This window comes from Synchiropus splendidus, chromosome 18 (assembly GCF_027744825.2).
Source record: "Synchiropus splendidus isolate RoL2022-P1 chromosome 18, RoL_Sspl_1.0, whole genome shotgun sequence".
Lineage (NCBI taxonomy): Eukaryota > Metazoa > Chordata > Actinopteri > Syngnathiformes > Callionymidae > Synchiropus > Synchiropus splendidus.
In genome coordinates this window covers 1,240,628-1,257,324 of record NC_071351.1, presented here as the reverse complement: position 1 = coordinate 1,257,324, position 16,697 = coordinate 1,240,628, and the positions used below count along the sequence as shown (strand labels likewise).

Below are 16,697 nucleotides of genomic sequence, written 5' to 3'. Positions count from 1 at the left end.
CAAAACAGAAAGTAAGAGCAACACATCTCTTCACTTCAACCTTCAACATGTGATTCATGCCCCTGACAGTATACATCGTTTCTCTCCCTCACACAGACATTGATGGACACAAGGACACACAGTGATATGGACGCATACACATACACGCATAGGAAAGTGCTTATCTTATATCAAGGCAAGGTCAGTGTCTGTCTTTCTGGTGATAAATAGCGCCCAGATCCTACTCCCTCTTTGCGTTCCTCCCTGCCTCTTTACTGTATATATACCATCTTTATCGTCACACTAAAACACACACACACACACACACACACACTCACTGTCTCCTCTTCCCTTTGCACTTCAGCCTGAGGATTAGACAGAGAAGCCGTGACATTTATGGATGGACCTTCCTCCTGGTCATTTTGTTCTTGGAGGCATAGGACTGACTGTCCACCCACGCACACACTTTTACATTGAAGACTTTTGTGTATCGCTGCTCCTCAGAAACTCAACACTGTGCATCAACACTCAGAGTGCATGATGGTGTGACCTCTGTGTAGGGCCAGATCAGCACCAGGACAGTTCCCTTGAAGCCAAGCAAGTCAACTCTGGTGGAGTCTGGTGACCACACAGGTGCTCTTTGGTGTAGATTGTACCATGTTTATTTTAATTGACAAACTTCCATCATAGCAGCTGCATGTGCCCCACAGTTTCTTTTTTTCTTTTACATTTCTGTCCTAAAGCGTTTTCCAAAGCCATTCCATGTTTCTTATCTTGGACCATCCTGACAGAGATAGATTTTCTAGTGAGCTCAGACAAAATTGATTTTGCATTCAGTTAATATCCTGACGGAAGTGTGTGTTTGTGCTGGTGTAACTGCAGTTCTGCCAACTAGTCTGTGGTCACATTTCTGTCTGCACTTCCTTGTCATCAGGACACCTGAGATGTCTGTTGATGCAGAGTTTACAAATGTGACTTGAATGATTAGGTGCAGCAAACTAATGATTCCAAGGCTTTTAGAGTTTTTTTTCATTGCTTCGTCTTTTTGTTGCAAAATATTTAGCTTCAGCTTTTAGCTTTTTAATGAGTTCCTTTTGAACAAAATTCAACCAAAAGGCTTATGATGCTTAGAATATTCATCAAACTATTTTTTATCAGTTTATGTAAGCATAAAAAATGCTTGAGATGCTAATGGCACTTTTGTAAAAGAAAGAAGGTCTTCCTAGCTTTGGTGCTACACCTACACTTTTTTTTTCTTAAGAATAAATAGATATCCATCTGTGAGTACTGATGTGTTTTCTTTCCATATATAGTTGTCATGGATAGTGTAAAACGTATAAACAGTAACAATAATTTATTTTATCCTGTTGAAAGTATCAGTAAATACTGCGCATTTTTGATGACCTTGCAATTATTGCATTTATTTTGTTCATCCAACACATATGCAAAACCAATATCTCAATTGTTAACACTAACAAAATAACGTCATCCAAGCTATAAAGCGCATATTGAAACAGTGATTCTGCCTTCAGCCAAAGAGGTTCAAAGAGACATGTTACAGTGAGACTGAGACTTTCTATATTGACAAAAGTGTGCTGCCCTCCATGCTTTTCTTCCTTGTGTCTCTGTTCAATGAAGGTCAGATTCAGATTATTGATCCAAGCTCAGAGATCTGTACAGTACACGACTTCTTTTACACCCAACAGACCAACCCGTCTGTCTCTGTATGTTTGCGGAGCATTTCGCTGTTGTTACAGTTTTCTTTTAGTGTCATGATCAATTCATGGTCTTTGTCTGCTGCTGCTGCATCATGTATGTGCAGCTTTAACTGGCGAGAAGCCCCTCCCTCCTTGAAGACACACATGCAGGCCTCCTCATGCCTGTGTTTTTTTTTTTTCTCTTGTGCAATCGATATTCTGCAGTGTAGCTCCTCGGCCTGGGTTCTGATAATCCCTGCAGCATGTCTGCGAGTGTGTGTGTGTGTGTGTGTGTGTGTGTGTGTGTGTGTGTGTGTGTGTGTGTGTGTGTGTGTGTGTGTGTGTGTGTGTGTGTGTGTGTGTGTGTGTGTGTGTGTGTGTGTGTGTGTGTGTGTGTGTGTGTGTGTGTGTGTGTGTGTGTGTGTGTGTGTCCCTAGCCAGCTTCCCTCTTATCAATATCTTCACCTCTGGCTTGGTTCAGAAATGATCCTCTCCTCTTCCCTACAGCCTCCATCGATTTCTGTGAGAGATGGATGCAATCAGAAATAAGATGTTGCTGGTGGACTGAATACCGAGCGGCTGTCATGCCGGCTGACTGGCAGTCAGTGCCTTAAATTTTCCTCCAGTGTGACCAGATGTTGGAGACTGACAAGTGAGTGTGCGGTCAACAATGTCTGCTGTCACAGAACATATGTATGTGTGTGTTCTTACATGGCTAGTGAGAGTGGATAACTGTCCGTTTGTTTGTTGAAGCGATCACGCTTTCTAATTTGCTTTATTTGGATCATATGTTGACAGTCTGTTCTCTTTATTCTGGACTCATTGATGACTGTGAATCTAACCTTGGATCAAAATGATGGTGGCTGTATAGATTTGGGTGTTCTGCTTGTTCATCTGCATTTTCTTTTGTTCATTTGAAGAAAGCAAAGCTTTTGCTGGGTTATTTTTTATTTTTGTTCAACAATATACTAGGTATATTGTATAATATATACTTTGTATATTGTTCAATACAGTGCAGTACAGGACCAAGGACAGCGCTGCACCCACATTACTTAACAGAGCTGTGACTTGATTCTATTTTAGTGTTTTTAGGGGTCATCCTAAGTCATATTTATATAGATACACCAACGGAAATAGCATCCTCACTATTAACATTTTGCACTGGGACAAATAGATGTCGCTCGACTGTCATTGTTTGCACTTTGCTGTGGTACATGTCACTTTAAGAAGCTATCTAACTATTGCTATTTAAATCATGATTTTAATCGGTGCAAATCCTAGATAGTCTGCCCGATGTGTTATGGCATATTTCATTGTTGCACAGCCAGCAGTGAAAGAGAGAGAAGATTATCAAGTTGTTGGTTCATGACAACAGTGGTCTCTGTTTTTATTTATCTATTCAAACAATCGGAATGAATTTCATTTTCATTCCAAACAGCCAGCAACGACCGTCTCCATGGATATGCCAACATGTAGAGGAGGTGAAAGGAGCTCTTCCTACTTTAGATGCATGTAGATTAAAAGCAGCTCAGATTGGTTCGGGAGGAGAGTTGAGGGGGTGAGGCAGTGGGGGAGGAGTGGAGGAAGCTGGGAGAAGGCTGGGGGTGGTGGCAGACTGCTGCTGCTGCTGGATAACTGGGCAGTACAGGCTCAAGTTGGCAGGGTTGACTGTGGGAAGGGGGGACGACAAGGGGGAAGGGCGGAAGGAATAAGGAGAGATGAATCAGAAGGTGAGATGCAGTGGTGAGTTGATGAAGGAAGGAAGGTGGAAGGATGCCAATTTGACAGGAGGGAGGCTCAGGGGTCCGGCTCTGCTCCGCCACGTGTAAAACAAAGAGAACAAAGAGCAGACAGGAGTGCAGCAGAGACCCCCCGCACCTTCCACCCCCAACCAAGCCCTGAGTGTGGCAACAAAACAGTTCACCTTAATGGAATTAATTCCTCACCACGTGCTGGAGGTGAATGTTGATTGGAGGACTTGTTGGTTTCCAAGCCTGGTTATTATGCGTGTCGCAGCTATTTTATAAAAAGTACCATACGTTTCTATACATTCTAGCATTAACATTAGTGCCTGATCCCAGCAACTCAGGATCCAAGAGGACCTGCCTTATGGTGAATGACATGGCTTTTTAAGTAGTTCTGTATTGTGAATTTTGCCTGAGCTACTGTCTTTTGTGCAGTGGCCACTATATTCTATTACTTTGACTTGACGTGCCTGTAAAACGATGGTGTAATAATCACATTTTCTACCTTCAATATAGAAGAAAAATGTCTGTCACGGATTCATATTAATAGCATGCCTTCAAATTCGGAGAATCACGAAAGATGCGTCAGTGTGATGTTTTGTAAGAGGATGTTTATGGAAGGAGAGGAGGAGATGACCACTGAGAGAAGTTTGCTTCCTTCTGTCCGGTTGTTAACTTGATTAGCTTTGCAGCAGCAAGACCAGATCCGGCTCCTGTTCTCTGGAAATGTGCACACAAACACTCTCACACACACACACAAAGATGCACATAAAAAAACAATCGATAAAGTGTGTCTGTGCAGATACAGACGAGAAACAACGGCACTTACACTAATGTGCAGACTTGCGCTCTACTGTGTGTTCCTACTTTGGGCTAGTTCTGCCCACAGGGCAATGACATGCTGTGGCGTGTAAAGACTCATTCAGAATTCTCCTTGCTTTGTACTAAAAGATCATGCTCACAACTTCAGATTTAGGTATAGATCCTCAGTGGAGATGCAATGTTGCAGCTGATGAAGCCAACAGAACCATTGTACTTTAATATACTGTCAATCACAAGTTGTTGAGCATGTTAATGGCACTGTAAACCTTTCCCCTCTTGTCTATATGGTACTCAGGTGTCATCACCATATATTTCTCTGTGTTGAGACATTCTCTTTATTTCTCTCCCCTCTTGTGTCCCTTCCATCTTCTGTCATCCCAGCTTGTGTGGTGGGTAGAAGGTGGGGGGGCTGCAGGAGATGTCCAATTCATGGACAGCTGACATTAGCACGCTCTACTTCTCCTTGTCTCTTGGTTTACACTGTTTCACAGCCTTCCTTTATTTGTTTTAACACCGGCGTCTTTCTGTACCTTCACTCTGTATTTAAAAAGAGGAGTACATTATTCATCTTGGCTGCACTTCAGTGCTTTGTAGCTCTCATAACGTACAGTGGCTATCATCATCATTGTCTGTGTCGCTGATGGTCTGACTCTTTAAGCTACTGTCTTATTTATATCATACTGTATCTCTGCACATCAGAGTTATAATTTTGCCGTGGGTAATGGCATGATTTGTGTTTTGCCCTTCTCTAAGAACCCTCCAAATGGGTTTGAATCTGGTAGTTACAAAATGTCTGGGATACTCTTTACATGTTTATTTAGTGCTCACCTCATAAAAACATACCTTTAAACATGTTTATTAAATTCTTTGAAAAGAGAAATTCAAAAAGATCAGCTCAATATCAGAAGATGCAGATGGTGCAAACATCTTTGAAGTATGACAGTGGTTTGGTCCTGTTCTTCTCCCTTTGTTCGTGTTTCCATGGGTGTTAACCTTCTTTTTCTCACCTCCCATCCCGATATGGAAACCAAGATAGAAGTAATCGTCTCACATTTCGACATGCAATTTGAAAAAAACATGCTCATTTCTAGACTGATATCTCCATTTTCTGTTCAAAAATGCACGCCGCTGAACATCGTGTTGTGGTGTAATGAGCCCCCGACACATGTAACCTGCTAAAAGGCTTCAGACCAAAATAAATGATCAGCCAAAGAAGACTAGATTGTTTCAGACTGCTGGCGTTCATTTGTATGCAGATGAGAAGAACTCATTACCAAAGCCATTAATAAAAAATGAAGACACACACACGTACACATCTGCGTGTGAGTCACTTCGGGGGAACTTACATTGACTTGTACCTTGTGATTTATTTCTTTCTGTGACCATCATACTTAGATAAGACAATAGCAGGAGTCACAACGGCTGCTGCCATAAACACACACTTGGATAATGTAGTATATCCTCCATCTGCTTTAATATTAAAGCTCTGGTGTGTTTTTAATATTGTCCCCCCTCCAATAAAGGAGTCGCATCTTTTGTTATGAACTGACTGAAGTCCTCTGTTGATGTGATATATTAGTGTGTCATCTTGGGAGTAGGTAAGATATTGTTCCTTTTTAATACTGTACGTTTTGTTTCCGCTGTAGGAGGGTCACGTTTAAACAGTGCTATAACAAGAGTTTCAAGTGGTGACCAATTGTTCAGTCAATGAAGTTACTTCAGGGAATGTTCTTGTCAGAATTTGTGGATTGGATGTTGTGGAGCCATACCACTATATACAAGTACAACATGTCAAAGAGGGCAAGTCTCGTGAGAAAGGACTTAAATAAGTGTAATTTCACCTAGTAAAGGAAACACGCTGAAATTATTTGATTGTATTTTATTTCATTTTATATGCATGTTCTGTTAGAAATCAGCAAACTGTATGTTAAGCATTTTAATGTTTAAAAAAGACACATTATTCCAGTTTCATTTACCTTTTTTTAAAAGAAATACTCTAACTCAAGTGTCAATGTGTTAGTCGCCACACTTCAACAAAGAAACAAGAATCTAGTTTGCACAGACTGAAATCACAGACTTGACCCCTCAGTGAATGATCCCTGATGTGAGCTGATGAATCTGAGGGATAGTGATGGTGCTGCAGCTTTCATTTGTACATAGCATAACTGTGTTATGATTATAAGCCCAGAATTGTTATGATTGCAACAATGCTGTTTCTGGCCACCAGTGTGCTACTCCTCAGTCCTGTGGGGTCAGCAGTGTCACATGTTCTGTGTAAATTGAGACTGAGAATTCCCCTATCACAAGAGAAATGTCTGCACGCACAAGAAAAATCCCGGTCTTGGTGATAGCTACAGTGAATTAGTCTGGCATATGCATGAAAGAAGAACACCTTTCAGATTCACCATGAGATTTCAGTCATATGATTTCTTTGTTTCCTGCAGTAGAAACAAAACTGTGTGGTCATTGTAACTCAGCTGATGGAGTGATTGGAAAACAGACTTTATCGGGATAAATATTTGAATGTGTATCAGATTTGCTACCTTCACCTGGTGTAGTCACTGCAGTCTCTGGGTTCAATCCATTAAATGAATCAGAGAAGCATTTTGTTTCCATGTTTCTGGAACTTGGCTCCTCTTCTGTCTCGTTGATGTGCACCAATGAAGAGGTCAGGGTGAAGAGTCCAGGAAGTTTATTGTCAGTTGTGACCATGTGACCTGTATACATGTCCAAAAAGGAAACTTTCCTTCATGCGATTCTGGAAGTAAAAGGCTATAACTTCATGAATGGAATCTCTATTTCATGCAACCTGACATGACAACTCTATTGTAGTTCGTACTTTTTGCTTGGCTCATTTAACCTCTTCTAGAGATGACTCTGTCACACTGCCACTCCATGAAGGTATGAACTGGATATTACCCCAGTGTGAAGGAATTTTCTGTGAAGCACATCGAGAAATCTGAGGTGTGATGGTGTGATGTGTCCCACTTGTATTATCCGGTTTTACTCGCCTGGTTGCTGCTTTCAGTTAATGAATTGCCTTGAGTGGTGTAGAAGTGTCAGTCAACGCTGAAGACGAAAGCCCCAAATTGCTTAAATCTGGTGGTTAAACCTCAAAAGCTAAGAGGTTCCAGAATCACCCATCGACCCGTCAGTGTTTCACTTGCATGGTGATTAACATGTCTGAAACGTTTTACCATTTACAGTGTTACAAATCAGTAGCCTGCGATTTGAAGTGCAAGCATACAGTTGATAAAACATTTGTTTTGTATGAAAACTGGTGGCAAAAATGGCACACCATCTCAAATATTGTCATGAGAAGTCTTTTTCTTTCAAAAGGTGTGGCTGCATTATACTAACACAAACAAGTATAACATCACGTCTCAACATGCCCCTCTCATAGTCAATAAATAACGTGTTCACAACTAAAAACACATAGACCATCACATCATCAAATGAATGTTTAGTCGTCTGCTTTTAAATTTGAAAAGAAAAAGGCTGAGTTTCTTCTAATTGCTCAGCACTTACCTCAGATATGGCTTTTTTTGGTGATCTAAATTCTTCACAGCTGCTAATCGGCCTTCATCTCATGAGGATTTCTTGAGCAGAACATTTCCCCCCCGTTATTACCCAGCATGCATTGTGTCTTACCAGGGAAAGGACAAGTATGATTTCTTAATGGCATTGCGTTTACATGTTGAGAATTAAAACATGTTTGTTTGTATTGTGATTTTCTCTGTGGGATAGTACTTCTGAACTTGGGGCGCAGATCACACTCTGTTGTTGTTGTCTGCCCCAATAACAAAGAGAGCGTTTCTATTCCAAAAGCTGAAACTGAATTGGAGAAAAAAAGCTTCTTACTTTAAATCTGGAAGTGTTCAGGGAAAGATTAGTCTTTATCTGACACCTCCCCTCCCTCAGGCCTTGCTGTGAACCTGTTCACCTCCTGGGCTCCTTCACACACCTAACTCAAGCTCTCCGTCCTCTGCTTATTTAACTGAGCCGCTGCGAGTCGGGGAGTCTGCACGCCATTGCAGGTTGCTGTGACAATTGCTTCACACACACAATGCTGCTGTGTTGACTGTAGAATATTGTGTTCTTGATCAAAAAATAAGCTCTGAATTCCTTCCCTCTCATTGTCCCATCTGGGTTGGTTATAAAACTTTTCAAGCAAAGAGGAAGCAACATCAGTGCTGGGATGATTTGTGCATTTGCTCAGCTGTTGTGTCTGCGTGTGGACTATGATTCACATGCTGCCTTGTACTTGTGAGCTTCAAAATTGATGCAATTTTAAGGCGCAACCCAATGTCTTATTGTCATGTGCTTTAATATAAAGTAAATATTTTGTTCTTTACTTCATTAAGGACCAGTATTTCCTTATGCTGCACTGCTCCAAAGCAGTGTCTTGTTTTGTTTTTCCCTGTGAACGATGAGAAGAGTGTTTGAGGTGAAGTGAGAAAGCCCGAGTGTGATGTCGACACTGCAGGTGAGGCCTGGAGGTGATACACACGGAGCAGCACGCCGAGTCCGATTTACCCGCCTCCTGTGTTTGTTTGTTTTGATGTTTTGGTTCAGCCCGCGGAGCTGTTGTCGGCACCGCTCACATGCGCCAATAAAATGAAGAGATTGATGTAGTTATGAGACAGCAGGAGGATCCATGGAGATATGGGAGAAATGCGTCTGCATTGATGTGTCGCAGCACTGCCAAGACTGGAGGTGCATCATCTATTCTTGCTGCTTTGTTATTGTCCTGACACAGTGTCGATGATACGCTCCATCTGTAAGCAATGAACACAAACTTGAGTAGGAGAAACACAGTCAGAAGTGTTTAAAATGGAAGGCGAACCTTCTATTAAGGGTATCAAAAAAGTGAGCGGAATTTATTTAGAGCAGTGTTTTTCACTCTTTTTTTTAGGCCACGGCACACTTGGTTCAATGAAAAACTCCTGAGTCACACCACCAAACAAACCTCGGCCTTAGCTCAATTGTGGTTCATTGAAAGTTCAGTGGACCCCTTTTAACCCCTTTTAATTTGTGAAAAACTGTAGTTACTGACGTTCGGCTATTTTTACAACATGTTTCACATGTGAGGTGAAAAACTGAATTTCAAAATTAAATGAAATTCTAAAATAGAAACATTTAGGAGCAATGTGACCACCCTCTTAGTTGAAAGCCTGACCGGCTGCTTTGCTGCACACTTGAGGATGCATGTAGTGGTGTCAGGAAAGTAAATGATGTGTGCTGTGTCCTCCCCTCAGGATGACAGTTCAGTGAGCAGCGAGGAGGACGCAGAGATGAGCGAGCCCACGTGGCTAGCAGCTGATGTGGGAGCAGCGTCTGACCTAAGCTCCCCGAACCAAGTGGAGAGGATGCGCCAGAACACACACATCAAGGAGGAAGACGGTAGGAATCAAGTTGTGTGCGTGTCCGTGTGGTGCGACACATCACACATATGGAGCCATAAATCCTGACTGATATTGTAAATGATTTGGATGCTTAAATGAGAATGTTCCTGTTTTTTGTTTCTACTGTGCATGTGGGAGTAAGAAACTAGGGCTTATCTAGTACTGCAACAGAGTCTAAGATCACCATGTTATCCAGTGGAACAAAATTTACAATACGATTGTTGGTTAAATCAGTGTATTTTGCTAACTGGGTGGTTGAGAGATTGACATGAAAATACTTTGGTGCTGCTTCATTTATGTTATTGCCTGCCTCATACTCCACAGTATGATGTGTTTTTGTCATTGCTTAAGTTTCCTTGCTGTGGGTGGTTTGAAAGGCCATTATATTCTTAGGTCATAAGGTGAGCTTTTCCCTCTCTCTTTGCCTTCAAGTGCTTTCTCTTTGGCTTGGCACAAGCACGTCCCTCCAAACTATCATTTTTCTTCTCGAGGCCACACTGTATCCATTTATTTCCTTTCCCTGGTACTTCCCTCCTGTCTATCACTCTCCTCCCTCCCAACGACTTTCTTTTTTTTGCTTCTGGCTGAGTGTCGCTCTAAGTGGCTCTCATCAGGTGCCTTGTTTTGGGGATGTTTCTCTCTCTTCTTTTTCTGACTTCTGGGCTGCTTCAATGGCACAGGGATGAACAATTATCTGTCAGTGTAAGGAGGAAGTTGTGTAGTATTTAGAAGCCGTGCATATTTCACTGTCCCCACAGTAGCAGGCAGGTTTGTGTGTGTTGACTTGAAAGGAGGTGACTGTTTGGTGCTGGGTGGGGGAAAGTGCTCACACTGATCTCCATCAAGACCTCCTTGAACTCTCCTCTTCTCCTACTTGACAATAGCTGGTGAAATTAGAATAAGACGACTGTAATCGGCAAGAAAGGTGATGGAGAAATTCTTCATTGTTTTGATCTCAACCAGTAAGTCGGGGCTCAGATAAAAAGTACTCTTTCTGTTGCAGCGCCTCCTGTTCGATGATGAAAATGGTGCCCTTGTTTTATCTTAACTTGCAAGAAATTCATCTCACAATACATGTTATTGGTCCTTGAACTGAGCGAGGCGATCACATCACTTTACTGCTCTTCACTTCTGTGCTGAAGATGATTTTAACTTCTCCTGAGGGACTTCATTGGTATCCTCACTGGAAATTGAACACACAACCCATAGACGGTAGCCACTGCATTGTTGGGCTTTTAAAATTATTAGGAAGAAGATTGGCAAGGAATGTTTCCCTGTATCTCCTGTTAGATCACAACAGAGCTCAGATGAATTGCAAGACATGTATTTCTTTTGCTGTATGGGCTGATGAAGTCTAGAGCGTGGTGCTTGGTGGAGGTTTTTCTGAGGGCCGTTTGTGTTACATATTGAATCGGCGTGCCTCCCTGCTCAGGCTCTCTGGTTGGGAACTGCAGCTGATGACTGTTTGAATCTCATTTTTGCCAAAGCCAGAGATAGTATGAAGCTTGACCAATGTTATTCATGACAAAAGTGAAGTCAAATACTGGAACCAGGTTGCAAACTCTCCACTCTGTGGAACCCGACCAGGATAGTTTAAACTCTGTTATATTGTGATGAGTCTTGTGCCACCACACTGAATTACATTAATAATTAAAGAGGGCTGATCTTGTAGAACTGGTTGTGAAGTGTTGCATCAGGGAGGCAATACTGTGTTGTGTGGCTTCATGTGGTATAGTGAGAGGCTTTTCTCTAAAAGGTCACTCTCTCCTGTGAACCCAATAGAGGGTGGCTGCTGTGCCGCAACACACCACGGAAGTTGAAGTGGTTTTCACCTAAATTAGTCTACAGTCCAAGAAAACCAGCCGACGAAATCTTGTCATTTTTACAACTTGATGGACAGCCGCTGCTTTTGGCCAGAGAGCTTGTGGTTGATCTGAGTCTCTGAGTTGAAATCAGGTGGGTGTTTGCTAACCAGCAAGCTGTCAAGGCATTTAACTTGAGTCGACGGCTCATTTGAGGCACAGCAGATGGTCACAGCACACACACACACCAGCGCAGCGGCATCCAGCTCAGAACACAGTAAATCACTTCTAAGAGCCTCTGACCGCCACCTAGCTTTTCTGTTTTTTTCTGCTTCACTCAAGCTTAAAGTGACGGCTGAAGTGAAAGGCTTTTACTGTACAATTGTTCAGACTGACAGTTTGAAACCTGCGGCTGGTGACCCACAGGCAAGACAGGGACAAATTAGTGTTAATAGTTGAAATGACATCACACTTACAGGTTTGTAATGAGGTCATCTTTTGATGACATCCAAACTTGTTCATCTTAATTTACTCTGTTGAGTTAAAAAAAAAAAAAACACTCCCTGAGCCTCTGCCTGGTGCCACATTTACTTCCTCTCCACAACATTTAGTTGAGTAGAAAGATGCCCTCAAGAATGCACCTCCCCTCTCTCTTGTCTCTCCACAAAATCATACAGCAAGAGTGCCTGGCCTCTTTGCCTGAAGCCCCTCGTCCACCGCAGGAGGGTCACAGATAACAATGTCTCTCGCCAGAAGTGAGATATCTGGAGGCTGACTTCACAACGCCTCTCTCTGAAGAGAGCTGGTGGGATTTGTCACTGTTTTTCTCAAATAATTTCATGTCAGATAAGTGAGAATCCAAGAGGGATAGTTTTTAAAAACCGACTGCTCCCGCGCGAACACATCATTGTTATTATTAAGTTTGATACCATCTCAGTGTCTCTTAGTTTAATTTGCCTTTGAATGTTCACAAACATATTAACAATAAGATGGCTTATCCATCATACCAGTGCAAACTGAATAGGACATGAATAAAACATGTCAGATCTCGAGGAATTATCAGGAAAACGGTGGTGTGCGTACAGCTAATCCTAAGCAAAGCAGGATTGCTGATAGTGGCAGTGTGAGCTGCGGCTTTCTGTGCAAGAAAAGAACATTGTTTTATCTCAGCCGGATCATTTGCAGGGAATAAAGCATGATGATGAACACTGATAGCTGATTTAGAATTCTGCTTGGAACAATGAGAGTTAGTGGTGTTGTATGAGCAACAAGCCGCGGTGTATAATCTCTCCTTTTCACATTGTGTGCAGAGTTTCCCTGGCAAGTTCATCCTTTCATTTTGGGGTTTTTATGTTATGTAAACATCCCTCTCCAAAGCAAGCCCTACTTCTTCTGGGAGAATACCACAACAATGAGGAGACATCTCCTGCAGAGCAGCCCAACCCTCCATCTTGTGGGAGGAGCTGCTGTTGTACTCTGAGCCTCTCCCAGATGAACCTCTGTAGCCTTGTATCTCTAAACAAGAGTGAACAAAGGTGGTTTTGGTTGATTGAGGTCCGGCCACTCCCCAAAGATCTTACAACATCCTCTCGACCGTCCTGAAGGTATATCTTTCCCTCACTTGTGAACAAGATCCCTCCACTCAGAAAGAAGATGAAGAAGAGCTCACAAGAACATTAATGAAGCAAAACATGTTTGAAATAAATAAAGAATAAATGAACTGACAAAAGTTTATCAAAAATAGTTCAATTCAGAGAGAAAGTGGTACAATTCCGAGGTTCTCATATGGAATAGAAACAAAAACTTTCATTTGAATTTCACATTTTATTTCATAAATTTAATTAGATGTTACCCACACTCAAGAAAAATCTTTGTAGCGTTGCTTGGATTTTTTTTTTGTCTTCCCAGAAAAGAGAGAAATGATGTTGAATGCTTTGATATCAAATGCATACTTGCGTCACACAGTTTAGGCTTCAAAACCTTGGTGTCACACCATATTTGTCTTACTGCTGATGCCGATTTAATTAATGGATGAGAAGGCTATTAAAGGGTGACGCACTGCTGACTGTGGATTGATTCTCCCAGTCATAAGCTGACACACTCAGAGCATGACTGCATGTTTGCATCACACTGTCTTACATGTGTGTATGTCAGAGAGACGGTGGTGCTGTAGGCCAGTGGCCCACATGGTCTAATGTGTTAAAGCAGTCGCAGTGGAAAGTAGGGCAATGGAAAACAAACGACAGGATGACTTTGATCCCCCCCTCCTCCTTTCCTCATCCTCCCCCTCTCCCCTCACCCCTGTGACCCAGCATGGAGTGGGGGTATTGAGGAAGGGATGAAGCTACGAGGGGCAGCAGGGAGGGAATGAACTAGGATGGATGAACAGACAGAGGTCAGATGTTGGGTGGAATTGGAACTGGAGGGAATGATGGAGGGAGTGACTTAGTTGCCAGTGTTGAACTGGATTGATGCCACGAGATTGAGAATCATCCTTAGGCTTAGATCGGCCTGATGCTCAAACCAAAACAATTTTTGTCACCGAGGCAAACCCTCACATAGATACATCAAGCATGAACACAGACAGGACACTATGATGCCTGTGGTGTTTTGTAGGAAATAGCAAATGCATTTTAGAGACTGCTGCTTTGACGTGAATGTTACTGAACATCATATGTTGCCCTGAGGAGGAAAGAATTTGTTTTCAAGTTAGATGCTGCTGCTAATAGCTCAATGGGTTCTAGTGTTAATGAAAGAAGGTGTTGTACCATGACATGATAACAGCATTACAGTAGTATGGGGGTTAATGACTGTATGACTGACATGAGGAACATATGCTTGATCATCTGGGTACCTTATTTGATGTAAACACACTAGTTATAACATGGATATCAGTTGTGTGCTTGTTGAGTCGAATCTTTAAAGAAGGGTCAACACAATGAGGATTTATTACTATGCACAGACATTTGGGGGGGGGGGCGAAAATCATTAAGAAAATTCTTCTTCTTTGTCTCTTACAAATCCATGAACGATGTGAAGCTGCTGCTAGACTCACTCTGCACATCAGTTTACTGCACCCAGTGAACTTTCAATTAAAATGCTGATGAAGATTCCTCATGTTAATGCTTGAGTTAGTGGCTAGCTACACACAGATTCTGTTTTTGGTCAGTGTGGTGATGGCTGAACAGTCCCAGCTCATCATAATGCAAACAGCATTAAAAATGCACCGTGGTCATTACCGTCCAACATTTCTCAGTGATTAGGGGTTTTTCCTTCCATTGTTAATGCATTTTAATGTGCTGTGGTTGTGTTTAAATTGCACATCGCTGAGTGTATCTTGTATAAGGCTGTCCTCCACATGAGCGCCACGATGACGTGTTTTTATCGGCTCATAACTGCGTGGTGGTGGGTGATGCTCTTTACTAAGCAGGCTACAGTATCTCTTTAAATATTAACACTGCACCCCCTCCAAGGCTCAAACTCAAATAATAAGCTGTGCAATTAATATTACAAGCCTCCACACTCGTACTCGACAAACACACACTATATGTTTTGTGTTGTTGACTGGACTGAGCTCCAGCTGTGATTGCGATCAACTTGTTGACATATTGCTAGACCTGTGTCTGTGTGTGTGTGACTGCGTGTGTAGCCTCCTGCCTGGCTTTAATGACATTTGAGGCTTTCATGGACTTAAACCCCTCAACCTTTCCATGAATGGTCTACACAATGTAAACTCGTGTCTGGAGATGACCTCGGTAAACAGCAGTCAAGACTAGCAAGAGAGTTTATTTGTTTTGATGAATTATTTTTCTGTTCACATGGTAGGAAAAAAAAGCCGGTGTTTTCTGACACGACTGAAGTCTGTCAGATGTCACAACCTTTTTTATCCGCCACCCTGTCCTGCCGTCACCCCCTCTCCTACCCCAAGGGTCAAGGCTTCTTCCCGTGTGATGTTGGGGGATGTTTTCAAAACCTTGGAAGTGCGGTCTCTTATTGTTTTATGACGTTGTTTAACGTTGAGACCGTCCAAGGGTCAGCTCATAAAATGTGTCCCAATCTGAAATTTGTACCCACCGGCTCTCTTTGCACCCACTCGCATTCATGTCAGGACTTTGAAGCTTCCACTGAAAAAGATTCGGCAACGAGGAGATAACGCCACCAGACGATGATTGCACATGTTGTTTTCAGTGACCTCAAGAACTTTGACTTGTTCATGTGCATCTTGATATTTGGTGCCTTTGTGCACAGACTATTTCCTGAGCTCTTAGAGAGTTGTGAGAAGGCCAATGTGTAATTGGCATCAAACTTAATTCAAAATTATCTTTTTTAAACAAATTTTTTTGGCTAATACGAAGGCACTATTTCTTTCAGTGACTGTGTTTTTTTTTAAGTGAAGGGAAATATAACACTGAGTGGTGGACTTGTGTTCTAGCTGAAGTAGTTCCAGATAGTTACCACTTTTTGCACCAAGAATTTTTTTTTTTTTTAATGAATGAATGCATTATATCTAAAATGCAGTACCTCCTGTCAGTCATGGGCTGGTAAAAAGTGGCTCCTGGGTTGTATGTTTGAGGTGGGAAAATATTTCTTGCATGACTCACCTGCCCAACCGATAACTCTTAATCATTCTCTCTTCACATTCAACTTTTGTGAGTTGCACTGTGACACCATGATGTTTGTAAGAGGGAGGTCAGAACTTGATTCCCTCGCGGAGGCGGTGTAGTGATGCAGGCTAAAACACACTGGTGCTGAAAAGAGAGGAGTTGTGCGGAGGTTAAGAGTGCGGTGGTTCTGCCCGGAGGTGGACGAGATGAAGCAGATGTTGAACACGATAGGATGGAGGAGCTGACCTGCGCCTATCCAAACCATCCAGATGTTTAAGCTTCCACCCACTCTGGCATTATGACCATCCGTCTCTCCCTCAGTCGCTTGTCTAATCTGGAAAACCCCTCTTGCTTCTTCTGTATTTGCGTCACCCTCCCTCCCTACACTCCTTCCACCCCTCAATCACACATCCATGCACATGCCTGAAAATAATCATCCTCAATCCTCCTCGTTTGTACACACAAACACTAATACTGATTTAGATTTGTGTGTTACACATGTTCACGTGCCACGTTTACACACACACACACACACAGATTTGAAGAGGATTAACATTCAAGCAGCATCCTGAACACCCATTCCAACACATGCATGAACTACAGAACAACCTCAAGACTGAAGACGCAATAAGGAGCGGTAAAT

The 16,697-nt window shown here is 42.3% G+C and overlaps 1 protein-coding gene across 8 annotated transcripts in view; it reads left to right on the top strand.

Moving 5' to 3' along the window:
• nol4lb (nucleolar protein 4-like b) overlaps positions 1-16,697 on the top strand; it is an 84,989-nt gene that overhangs the window by 44,090 nt on the left and 24,202 nt on the right. For all 8 annotated transcript variants that reach the window (XM_053848515.1, XM_053848516.1, XM_053848518.1 and 5 more), the window contains one exon: positions 9,502-9,646. In XM_053848515.1, coding sequence (XP_053704490.1) covers positions 9,502-9,646 — 145 coding nt within the window. The remainder of the gene's footprint in view (positions 1-9,501; positions 9,647-16,697) is intronic.